Source organism: Opisthocomus hoazin, chromosome 2 (assembly GCF_030867145.1).
Source record: "Opisthocomus hoazin isolate bOpiHoa1 chromosome 2, bOpiHoa1.hap1, whole genome shotgun sequence".
NCBI classification, from domain to species: Eukaryota; Metazoa; Chordata; class Aves; order Opisthocomiformes; family Opisthocomidae; genus Opisthocomus; species Opisthocomus hoazin.
Window position 1 is genome coordinate 34548622 of NC_134415.1, and position 11907 is coordinate 34560528.

General features: G+C 46.0%; 1 protein-coding gene across 1 annotated transcript; it reads left to right on the plus strand.

Moving 5' to 3' along the window:
• Window positions 1–4981: 4981 nt before the first annotated feature.
• On the plus strand, window positions 4982–11448 carry EPCAM (epithelial cell adhesion molecule). The gene is made up of 9 exons (XM_075413146.1): window positions 4982–5449; window positions 5909–6013; window positions 7050–7290; window positions 7591–7656; window positions 8901–8964; window positions 9350–9451; window positions 9611–9805; window positions 10217–10258; window positions 10944–11448. The coding sequence occupies exons 1-9, from the start codon at window positions 5377–5379 to the stop codon at window positions 10983–10985; spliced, it is 930 nt and encodes a 309-aa protein (XP_075269261.1). The 5' UTR covers window positions 4982–5376; the 3' UTR covers window positions 10986–11448.
• Window positions 11449–11907: the final 459 nt, after the last annotated feature.

Consider the following 11907-nt stretch of genomic DNA (forward strand, 5'->3'; position numbering starts at 1 on the left):
GTTTAACGGCAGACACCTCTAGGTAGTGAGAAAAGGGCTTAATGTGCCTTCCAATAACACCACACTGAGAGACAGAACAACTGTCTGCATAACTGTCTGCTTCGGTCCTGCCTACAGCGCAGAGATGCTGTCCTGCCATAAAACATGCTAACCACTATTTAGGACTCTCAAACAGTTTTTAACAAGTGTTTTGACAAACTTCCATCTGTGTCTTTCACAGAGAATGGCTAAAAGGGAAAAAAAAGAGAAGTGTCTTAGATGCCAGAATTGAAACAATTTTAGAGTAAATGGAGCTTCTCTTTCTACAACTCGCGATGTCATGTTTTCCTCTGAGCCCTTTGCAAACCACGCTGAACCTGTGAGTGTTCTGAGGGACTGGACACAGTATGCAATTAATAGGCTTGCCTCTCTGCTACGAAGTTGTCTGGATGAAAAGTTATGAAGTTTTTTACATCTAATGCTGTGAATTTTAAGCAGCTTTGAATGCTGACAATAGATGTTCTAAAAAATGCTGTCAGTGTTACGAGCCAAGGAAATGTATTTTCAGGTAAGTAAAGGCGAGGAGGGCAGGCCTGTTACTGACCCCACCCACAGCAGTCAAGCTTGAGCCCTGGCAGTGGGGTGAGGATGCCGCAATGTATCAGTCAGGTTGGTTTCTATAATCCTCGAAGATGCAAATAGAACACACATTGATTGCATGAGCATTTCTCTCCTGTGGCTACACCCTGTCTAGTTTTATGAACCTCGGAACCAACAGCACTTTACCTCTTGGTAGATACTCTTACTTTCAGTTAAAGGTCTCCAGCCTGACAGAGAACCAAGCTGTGTGGGCTTCTGAAGCTGAGGACAGCTTTACAAGCGTTGCCACTGCCTCTGAACTAATTTCCATCTCCAGCGTGCACTGTCAAAATACACAAACATAGTTACGTTTATAAACAGCGTTATTCAAAGAAAAAAAAAAGTCACGATCTAGAAACAGGCCAAAAATTAATAAAACATGTAAACTAGCTTTTTTACAGTGTTCAGAAGTAGCTAGACGCTCAGTCTAGCAGAAAGACACATGACCGCTCATTTATTTCCTTATCGGCTCTATGTTTGACCAGCTCCTGTGGCCAAAACATTTAAGCGCTCTGTGACTCCAAATGTTCTCATTATTCAAATCATTATAACAACACTTACCTGTTAACCTGTTATGTAGTGTTTTTCAAACCTGCAGGAAAAATAACATGTGCAAAAGCACCAGTTCTCTTACACTTCCTTAAGCAGCAGCACATATTGATTTGTGAAGGGATGGAATCATCAGAAACACATCATGGACAAGACACTGTATATATAATTCTTCAATATTATCCTCTTCCTACAGTCCTTTGAAGGCTTCATTCTATGCAGATGGTACAGTCTGCCAAAAAAGCTGAACACAAACATTCTAAAACTGTCCTAATCAGAAGCTCCTGAGCAAGTCTGTAACAGAGATAATGTATATAGCAACATCTACTGTCCAAAAAACCTGTTGGCACTTTTGAGCGTAAGACTGTTTCTGGTTGTTTCTAACTTTGTCAGCCTTAACCAGTTAAAAGTCATCACGAATTTTCAAAAGCCATTCATTTTCTTCGGAAAACACTAGTAAGCCTATGTTTTGCAATTTGGTATAACACATGACCTATTTTCTAAGGATGAGACTTTGGATATCTTCAGAAGGGTACATCCCAAACCAATCAGGTTTGCGGCCTTGGAAGAATCTCAGTTCGAGCTAGATTGCCAAACGCTCCAGTGGCACTGATCATGCTCTCTCCACTCATCTCCCCGATCTGCTGACCACACTGCATGTCACAGCCCCACCTTGACTCATTTCCTGATACTTCAGGAGTGACTCATGCATCCTCACAACTTTCCCTGAAAGCAGATTTTGTCCTTCTGCTCCTGGGGAGTATCACAAGCCCACTTACCCAATTTCTAAGGAAGACCTGGAAATGACCTGGTAACGACCTAGGCCAGATCCTAGTATCGCACTAATTCTTACTGACTTTAGAAAGAGCTGGATTTATCTCCTCGGATCAGATCCACAGTTCACTGAAGCCAACAGAAAATCTCCCACTGGCATCAGTGGCTCTGGAATACTTCAGCAAACTGAACTTTATTCTCCAAACAGATCTGAAGCAGATGTAAATTACAGAGCAAAAGTTGAAAAATACATGAGTTTTCCAAACCTAGGTTTACATATTCTCTAGAACCTGGTGATCAAAACTTTTTTTTTTTTAATTTTCTCTATATGATAGAGCCAATAATGTACTCATAGCATTTAAATTATAATTTGTCTGAGCTGTAATTATGTTTAATAAGTGTAAACCACAACTAGCCTACACTGCACTGCCTAATCAGCATTCAGCTATTTGATAAGAGGAGGTACGCCAACAGTTGACAAAATTATCCTCTTTATAACCAATAATCAAGGCCTTACTTTTAGAGCTGTACATTGAGGAGGGTTAATATAGAATAGCCACTGAATAAGGCCACATATTCCAGCACAAAGAGTTATGTCTTGCGACAAAAGGTACAAAAAAAGACATTGCCTTCCGACCCCCTAGACACCGAGGCATATGTGTAATGAAGCTACTTCAATACTTGGGCCCTTTTATCTTTTTAACCACACACCTGCTCCACTGGCTTTGATTCTACGGAGAAGTTTCCCTCCAAATAACCTGGAAAGAAGGAAAGATTAACACTGTTGTGAATGGTCCCTCATTTCCATTGCTTTGGTGGAGAATGGCGTTGTGTAGAGCAACTCTCTCTGCTTCTAAAATACTGAGCAACATTTAAACAAGAATTTCTTCAGATATCAAAATCTGGGGAAATTATAAATAATGAGCTCTTTATTACCTCCTGCAAATTGGAGCCAATTTAAATGCTATACTACAAACAGCAACATGAAGCACTTCTCTGTGCACCACAGTTATGGTATGGCTTTCTACAGGTGGTAACTAACAGTTCAGGGAAAACATAACGTGTCATAACAAAAACCCAAAACACACTGTAACAGCCTTCCTTAGTCCACGCAAAGACCCCGAGACCGTTCAACCCTCAGACACTAAAGGTTACAGCTATTTTTTGTATACTGACAACAAAGACCTGTCTGGTATTTAGAGGTGGTTGAAGAAGCAGTGCTACTATCAGTAGTAGCCACTGTGAGGTTTCAAGACTACAGACTAAGGCTGGGATTTTTAAAACTAGGCACAGAGGTTTACCTACACTGATCACAGGCCCGGGGAACAAGGAGGATTACCCTGTTCTGTTCTTCCGCATTTACATATTAAAGGAAAGAGACAAAAGCCTATCATAAAATTTACTGTTCCTTAGTATCAAAGTTTATGTAGTTCAGCTTGGCGATTTGATAAGGACAGGGTAACTCTTCTCATTGGTACATTTACATAGAAAATGAGCTCTACAATAAGGCAGGCATTTCTGAGCCCATTGATCCTGCGCATCTTTTTAAAGAATGACATCATTTGACAGCAGCAATGTAAAAAGCCCACACCTGAGACTTTAAAGTCTTCACATGGCTAAGATCATGCTCTTCTTTTGAGTCTTTGACAAGTGTATCAGAAGAGTATTAAGAAGCCACCCAAAACCACAAGAAGAATCAAGATAAATGCTGCAAAACTCTAATTCAGACTGTACCAGCAGACTCAAAACACAGTCATTTAACTCAGACCCACCTGAGACAGCACCTGCCTGGTTTCAGCAGAGCACTGTAGACAACAGTGAATACAAAACCAAAGATACAACACAAACACAGCTGCGCACAGAGGCAAAACCACAGAGACAGCTAACCCGCACTTACATCTCAGAACATGCAAAGGTTTCAAACAGTTCCATTAACTGAGGTCTGCATACACAAAAGCGGCGACGTGTTTTTATTGTACAGCAAATGTGAACACTGGTTAAGAGGAAGTCTGGAAATGCTGTCGATTTCTCGTAAATGCCGGAACAGACTTAGAGGGATCTCATTCTGGTTTTCTCCTCTGCTACAGTAACTTGTTTTTCTAGGACATTAACGTATCTTTGGGAAAGATCTATGCATATTTTTTTTAACTGAAGTAATAAAAGCTTCAGAAGACATTTTCAGTGTATCGTACCTATCTTTTGCCTTCCATTTTGGCCTTGCTTTTACACTGCGGAAAGCCATTTTAAAACTTGCAGCAGGCTTTCCTGCGTTGAGTCCTCTGCCACCTTGCAGGGCTCTGGCAGTGCCTACCGTTTCGTAGGTTCCCCCAGAGCCGTGCTGCTGGGAGACAAAGCGCCCAAGACTGCATTTCCTCAACAAGGAAGCGCAGCTACCACGGCACCCGAAGCGACTCCCTTCAGAGCAGCCCTAAGGTAGAGCGACCTAGCGTGTATTTTAGACAAAGAAAGAAAAAACCAAACGCACAGCACAAAGATCCTTAAGAAACAGTTTATTCTATACGGACAGGTGTTCTGTTTTTTCTTCAGTTAACTGAGAGATGATCAAGATTTGTGTTAAACACCAAGTCCCCACGGAGTAGTTCAAAGGGCATGAGCGGACACGAACAAAGCGAACCTTGAAGCGGGAATATTTATTACTGGCTCTCCGCTGGCCGGGAGCTGATCGCAGGCCTGGCCCGTGACCCACTTCCCGCGTAAGGGGGAGAAAACGCCCCCGGCCCCTGCCCTGAGGGAAAGCAGGCGCGGGCGGGCCCGGCGGCCGCGGGGCCAGGGCAGAGGCCTGGGGGCCGGCCCGGCGTTAGGCCTCCCGTGGCCCCGGCCCGCCAAAGGCCACCGGCGGGAGCGGGAAACCCCGAGCCGGTACCGGCGCCGGCTCTGCGCCCCCGGCCCGTGTGTCACCGCGCCGGGCGGCCTCCCCGCCCCGCAGAGCAAACAGGCCGGGAGCTTCCCCCCGTGACTAACAGTTTCTCCTCGCCGGGGGGAGGGGGGGCCCCCGCTCCCCGCGGGGGAGGCGCTTTCACAGCCCCTTCATCGGGGTCGGCCGCACCCCGGAGCGCCCCTCACCGCTCACCGCCCCCCGCCCCAGCCCTGCGGAAGAGGCTGTATCTGGGCCGGGCTGGGAGCGGGGACCCGCCCAGCCCCATCCAGTTTCGCCCAGGTGCGGGGGGAAGGGGTCGGCGGTTGAGCGGCGCTCCCGGCCGACCTAGGAGAGGGAGGAGCAGCCGCCGCCGCCCCCTCCGCGTCCCAGGTGTAACCGGAGCCGGGAGGGCGCGGCGCAGCCACCACCACCTGCGGAACCTGTCGGGCGGCTCACACCGGCTCTCCGCCGCGCACGCACCGCTCCCGCTCCTCCGCCCGCGTCCTCGCCGGACTCTTCCCCGGCCGCTCCGCGCCCCGCCGCTGGCCCGCCGAGCCATGAAGCCGCTCCCCGGGGCTGCGCTCCTGCTGCTGCTGCTCTGCGCCGCCGCCTGCGCCCAGCACCAGAGCCGTGAGTGCCCGCACCCCTCTGTCCGCCCTGCGCCCGGCTCCCCGCCCCGCGACCCCCTCCTGCCGGCCCCCGCCGCCCGCCGAGCCCCCGCGGTGCGCGCCCTACTCCGCCCCGCCACAAAATGGCGCCCCCCCTCCGCCGGGGGCGCGTGGCGGGCGGGGAGGGGCCGCGCCGCGGCGGGAAGGTGAGGAGCGGGCAGGGCGCCCGCCCGCCGCGCCGCTGTGTCCGCGGCCGGAGGGGCCGAGCAGCCGCGGGAAGGGCCCCTGGGGAGCCCGAGCGTCGGGAAGGGCGGGTGGCGGGGTGCGACGCGGCGCGGGTACCCCACGCCCGGCCGGCCGCGGCCGGTCCGGGGCGGCGTTGTCCCTCCTCGCCGCCCGTGGAGCAGCGGGCGGCGGTGCCTGGAGGGGCCCGGGTGCATGCCCGGGGGCGGCCGCGCTCACGGCCGCGCTTCTCTTCCAGCGTGCATCTGCGAGAAGAACAAGCGTGTCACCAACTGCCGGCTCCTCCACGGCGTCTGCTGGTGCGACTCGGTGGGCTCCGGCGTGACCGTCAACTGCCAGACCTGTGAGTACTGTTCTGTGGAGGAGAGGGGGCTGAGGGGAGACCTTACTGTTCCCTGCGGCTACCTGAAGGGAGGTTGTAGTGAGGCGGGTGTTGGCCTCTTCTCCCAGGTAACTAGCGATAGGACGAGAGGCAATGGCCTCAAGTTGTATCGGGGAGGTTTAGATTGGGTATTAGGAAAAATTCCTTTACTGAAAAAATGGTCAGACATTGGAACAGGCTGCCCAGGGAGGTGGTTGAGTCGCCATCCCTGGAGGTGTTCAAAAAACGTGTAGATGTGGCACTTTGAGATATGGTTTAGCAGGCATGGTGGTGTTGGGTGGATGGTTTGACTCAATGAGCTTAGAGGTCTTTTCGAACCTTAATGATTCTATGATTCTATTCTATGATTGTATGAAAACACGCATGTCGGCTGTGCGTGGCCCCAGCGTGATCTCTGGTACGGGGCGGTGAGGAAGAGTGCAGACTAAATTCGAGGGAATACGTGAAAATGGCCATTGAGTTCCTGGCAAATATTGGTAGCAAGGAAGGAGAGCTTCTCCCTAGTCTTCCAGGTCAACTGGCAATGGAGGAGAAGCCCTGAGGGTTCCTCCTGTGTGACTTGTGTGGATATGTGTACGCTTACACTGAAGCGGCCTCTCCTGTATTCCCTAAAATGCTGTCTCTTAACAGCAAGGACTTCTCAAAGATTGATTTTGAAGTTCCTCGTAAGCACATATCGTGACTTCCTACAAATCCAGCAGTGAAAGAGCCTTGTCTCGGGACCTTACTCTTGATTCGAGCCCAGCTAAGCTGTAAACGATCCTCTCGCTGTGCGAAATGGAAGGTGGCTGGACTTCTCACGCGTTTGGCTGGAGAAGCTGACGCACCGTAGTTGTGTTGGCTGTGCCCTGCCTGCGCGTTAGGCACCCGCTCTGCCCTGTAATGGCTTCACATCTGGTTGCCTCTGATGTAACCTGGTGTTTTTACAGACGAAGAGCTCTGTTTTGAACATGCATGGTCTGATGCTGTGTAACGTGACTTTTCTGGTGGTTTTTAGTGACTTCAAAATGCCTGTTGATGAAAGCAGAAATGACAGGCTCCAAATCGGGTCGTCGCGAGAAACCAAAAGATGCATTTGAAGATACTGATGGCCTTTATGATCCCGAGTGTGAAAATACTGGTGTTTTCAAGGCGAAGCAGTGCAATGGAACCACCTGCTGGTGTGTGAATACAGCTGGTGTTCGAAGAACTGACAAACACGATGCAGACTTGAAGTGCAATCAGTTAGTCAGAACGACGTAAGTCTTTTGACAGGGTGTGCTCTGACATGAAAACATTCCAGTGTTAGGTTTTGCCTTGTAGAAGATTTATCTGTATGAAAGACACAACTTACCAAAAGCTGGGAATTAATGAAGACAGCGCAATAAACACTTGATTACTGCTTTTTTTCTTTCTTCAAAGTTGTTGAAGGGTTTTGGAGGGGGTTTGCTTTGTTTTGCTCTGACTGCTCTGTTTTTTTTCCCTGGGGTTAGGTTTTTAGTATGTGTTGTTACATGCACATGCTTTAAGAATATTAATTGTACTGCCTGTTACTTCAGGTGGATCATCATTGAAATGAAACATGCTGAGAGAAATGCTCCTCTGAACACTCGATCTTTAGAGAAGTAAGTGATGATAGTAGGATGTCATGGTAATGTCTGCATGCGCTACTAGATATTTAGTGTATTTCTACACAGTTATTTGAAAGCATTGTCAAACCTGTGAACTAGTTTGTAAGACATTTTAGAAGTGACCTACAGATCATTCAAAGAATTGCTTTAATTTTTATTGGAAGTAAATTAACTGCTAAGGAGATTCACTTTCTTTAAAAATCGATTACTTTTTTTTATCAAGTCAATATACTGAAGGAAATGGAAGTGAAAGTTGAAACCGCCCAAAAAGTAAACTGACGGAGATGGTGGAGGGGCTGCATAGAAGCAGCAAGAGAAAAACAAAAGTTTAGCTATTTTCTGGCTAAAATAAAGTCCTACTTCTTTCTGTCAGAGGGCATATAGCAAGAAAAATGTGATTGTAGCTATTGGATCTCACCCCCCCGAACAAAAGGTGCTACTCTCTAGCTCCTCTTCTGAACTCTCTCAAAACTGTTCAAACTCTCCTCTCTAACACTGGAGTAATGCGTTTTTCAGTAAGTGCATCTTCTGCTGTTAGGAATTAGCAGAGCTCTAGTGTAATTTAATAAGGAGAGTGTACTGGTTTTGGTTGGCATGGAGTTAATTTTCTTGGCAGCAGTCGGTATGGCGCTGTGTTTTAGTCTGGTGACCAAAGCAGTGTCGATAAGTTCACCAGTATTTTAGCTGTTGCTGAACGGTGCTTACATGGTGTCAAGGCCTTCTCAGACTCTTGCTCTGCTGCCCCAGTGAGTAGTTTGGGAGCAGGCGAGAAGTTGTGAAGGGGACACAGCAGACCAGAACTGACCAAAGAGAGATCCCGTATTGTATAATGTCATGCTCCACAAGAAATCTGGGGAGAAGCTTTTCCCAAGTAGCCATTGTTTGGAGATTAGTTGGGCATCTGTCTGCTAGTGGTGAGTGATTGCTTTTGCATCACTTGGGGTTTTTTATTCCCCCCACCCAACCCTTTCACTTATTAACCCTTTCACTTACTGAACTGTCTTTATCTTGACCCATGAGGGTTCTGGGTTTTTTCTTGCTTTTACCCCTCTGATTCTCTTCCTAGTCCTGCTAAGGGGAAGTGAGTGAGACTTGGTGGGGGTTTAGCTGCCAGCTGGGATCAACCCACCGCAGAGAGACTGCAGGGAAAAAAGCATTTATACTAGGCTTCCCTGCTTCTGAAAACAGAGGTGTAAAATAGTACTGTTTTATCAGCTATGGCTTTAATATCTCTGCAGGTTCTTCAAGGAAACAATTACCAAGCGTTACATGCTGGATGGACGCTATATAAGTAGTGTTGTGGTAAGAGGCACATAATTTTTAGTAAAGTATTGGAATGTTAATTCGTTGTGAATAACTGTGAAAGCTTGTTTGACGAATGCAGAACGGCATGAGCCTTATGAGAAGTTCTCAGAAGTGTTGCTTATTGAGCAGCTGGCAAATAGCTGTATATGAACTGGAATACTGAGAAACTGCATATTGTTCTTCTCAGTCTATAGATGAATTCTTACTGTTCTTCACTAAAAAAGTGGATTTTGAATCTTACTGTAAACAGTTGGCTTGAGAACAAGTACAAGAAACTTGATTGAGGATGTGAGTTCACAAGTTGGATTGCAGTATTTCGCTGTATATTTGATAGTTGGATTTTAAACTAGCCCTTCTTAATAGCTTTTTTTTTTTTTCCCAGTATGAAAAACCTTACATTACCATTGACTTGAAGCAAAATACCTCAGACAAATCTCCTGGAGGGGTGGATATAGCTGATGTGGCCTACTACTTTGAAAAAGATGTAAGTGTGTCGTGGGTAAAGCCTGCCAAAGACCAGATGTCTCTGTTGCCTTGCATTGAGTAGTTTTACTGGCTAAAGCAAGATGAATTATTGCAGTGCCTAGATGAATGCCTGTTACAGTATGAACTAGCAAGTCTCTTTTTTCCTATCTGTTCATAGGTAAAAGGTGACTCCATCTTTCATAATAGCAAGCTAAATGTCAGTATTGATAATGAAATGCTGCATTTTGAGAAGACTGTGGTCTACTATGTTGATGAAATAGCACCGGAATTTTCCATGAAGTCTCTGACTCCTGGCCTCATTGCTGTCATTGTAATAATAGTAGTGGCAATAGTTGCTGGAGTTGTTGTTTTGGTAAGTTCTAACAACGCTATGAAGCAGGATGGGTAACAGCATAATGTGGGAAATAACTGCGTACCAGGGTAACTGGACCCTGAGAGAAACAGTCTTTCTCTGTAAACTGGCTTCTTTTTTGAGACTTGGGAGCTGGGAAAGAGGTGATGGACATACCATCGCTGTTTCAGGTTATGACTGAAGGGTGTTGGGTGGAAAACAGGAGTATTGGGGAAAAACTCACTGAGATGAGAAAAGTACCAGTCTTGCCTCCTGGTTTAAAGTAGTTGAGAGTGATAGTCTCAAGTGCTTTGCTTTGGAAGGATGGGGAAGGAACAGCTTCGAGTTTGGAGTTTCAAAGTCACAACCAGATAAAGTTAGATGCAAGAGACTTAAATAGAACTTAACAATTACTTTGTCATTCTCTTACAGGTCTTCACAAGGAGGAGGAAGGGGAAGTATGTGAAAGCAGAGGTAATTGATTTCTGTTTATGGTGTATGTGCAGGGAGGAGGTCGGCCGGAATCCAGAAACTCCTAAATTTGCTGTAGTTTGCTAAATGCTTGCTTTGGGTGCCTCAGATGTGTTCAGGAGACTGAAAGTATTCAAATTCTGTAACTAGTTTTGTTCTCTGTACAGTTGATTCACCCTGTTGGTTCTGCTATAGTTTCAAAGGCAACTGGTGATCTGTCCTGGGGGGTGGGGGGCAGTGCTGACAGCAAGTACTGTGTTTGCATGTCTATAGCAAGGGCTATACAATCCACAGGAAATACTGATAGTCTTGTTCTGTCATTAAGACCTTTACTTGAGGTATTTCCAGGGAGCTTGCAGCTTCTGTTGAAGAGCTACTTTCCAATGATTTAGTAACAAACGGTGCTTCACCCCAAGTGTAGAGCCTTTTGTAAGGCAATCCAAAGGGTGCTGTAGCTAAATAGTGAAGTCCACTCTCTGCACACACCGGAAAGAGTGCTGTGGGTTTTTTAAAATAGCAACTAAAGAAAGCTGAAGTGTTGCAATGATCTTGGCATGTTTGATTCTGTTAGTGTTACATCAAATCCCTTTGCTAATGAAAATCTGGGTTGTTAAGTCCTATTGACTTCTCGGGTCTCATGTTGAGAAGTAACACAAATGATGATCTCCCTCTACCTCCTCCCCTCCAGGTAAAGGAAATGAATGAAATGCATAGAGGGCTGAATGCGTAATTAAATCAGCTGAAGACAGAGTAAGATTCAAACAAGATGACGAAGAAACATTGGAGGCATGGAGCTTAAAAGATTCCTCCTGAAAGGGAGGCAACTGTGCTCACTTAATGATTGTCCTAACAGCCAAGACTGGTAACCATGCTACTACTTTTACTGTTTGTTGAGAGTTGAATCTTAAATGCCCCATCTTGCTCAAGTCAAACTTAACTATTGCTCCCTGATTTTACTTTTTTTTAAGATGATAAAAGAGTTGACAGCTGTTGTTACTAGGTTTTGGAGCATACATGCTTAAATGGTTATTTTACCCGTGTGGGAGGTTTATTGAAAATAATGATTTTTGTAGACATGTTGTAACAGGACTGTCTCCCATATAACCAGATGTGATGTTTTTATGGCTGTTTGTACATATTTGAAGTTACTGTAACTTTTTTTATGACTTGAATTAATAAAACTTTGAAACAGGCTTCTGAATCTTCCATGTTGAAATGATGATGATCTGCTAAGTTACTGTGCTTACAAGTTCAGCAGTGTAATATTTCCTTGAAGCAAGCAAGCTCGGCATGGGTGAAAATACTCTAGAACTCCTATTAACAAAGTTTGTACTAGCCATCTAATATCTCAATAGTATGATTATTTTCTTAAAGCTGTAAGAAGTATGCTTTATCCTATTTTCCACTCTTAATGTGCAACAGGAGTAAATAAAATATGGATTGTTTGTCTAAAAAATGTGCTGTGAATGTAGCAATTTCAGGAATTCATAGACTGCTCTTTCAAATGCTACCTAAGTAGAGGCTTGGTTTATTACAAATAATCTGGAACCTGTCTGGTGTGGGGTTGGGGGTGGGTAGACTTGGCATCTGGCAGCGGAGCCGTAACGTTACACCATTACCCTGGTTTGCATTGCTATTCATTGCGAAGAGGT

Excerpts from the sequence above, each read along its gene's own strand:
- EPCAM (XM_075413146.1), top strand. The coding sequence starts at position 5,377 with ATGAAGCCGCTCCCCGGGGCTGCGCTCCTGCTGCTGCTGCTCTGCGCC. Across the intron at positions 7,657-8,900 it reads AACACTCGATCTTTAGAGAA|GTTCTTCAAGGAAACAATTA; the intron begins GTAAGTGATGAT and ends ATATCTCTGCAG. Across the intron at positions 9,806-10,216 it reads TTGCTGGAGTTGTTGTTTTG|GTCTTCACAAGGAGGAGGAA; the intron begins GTAAGTTCTAAC and ends ATTCTCTTACAG.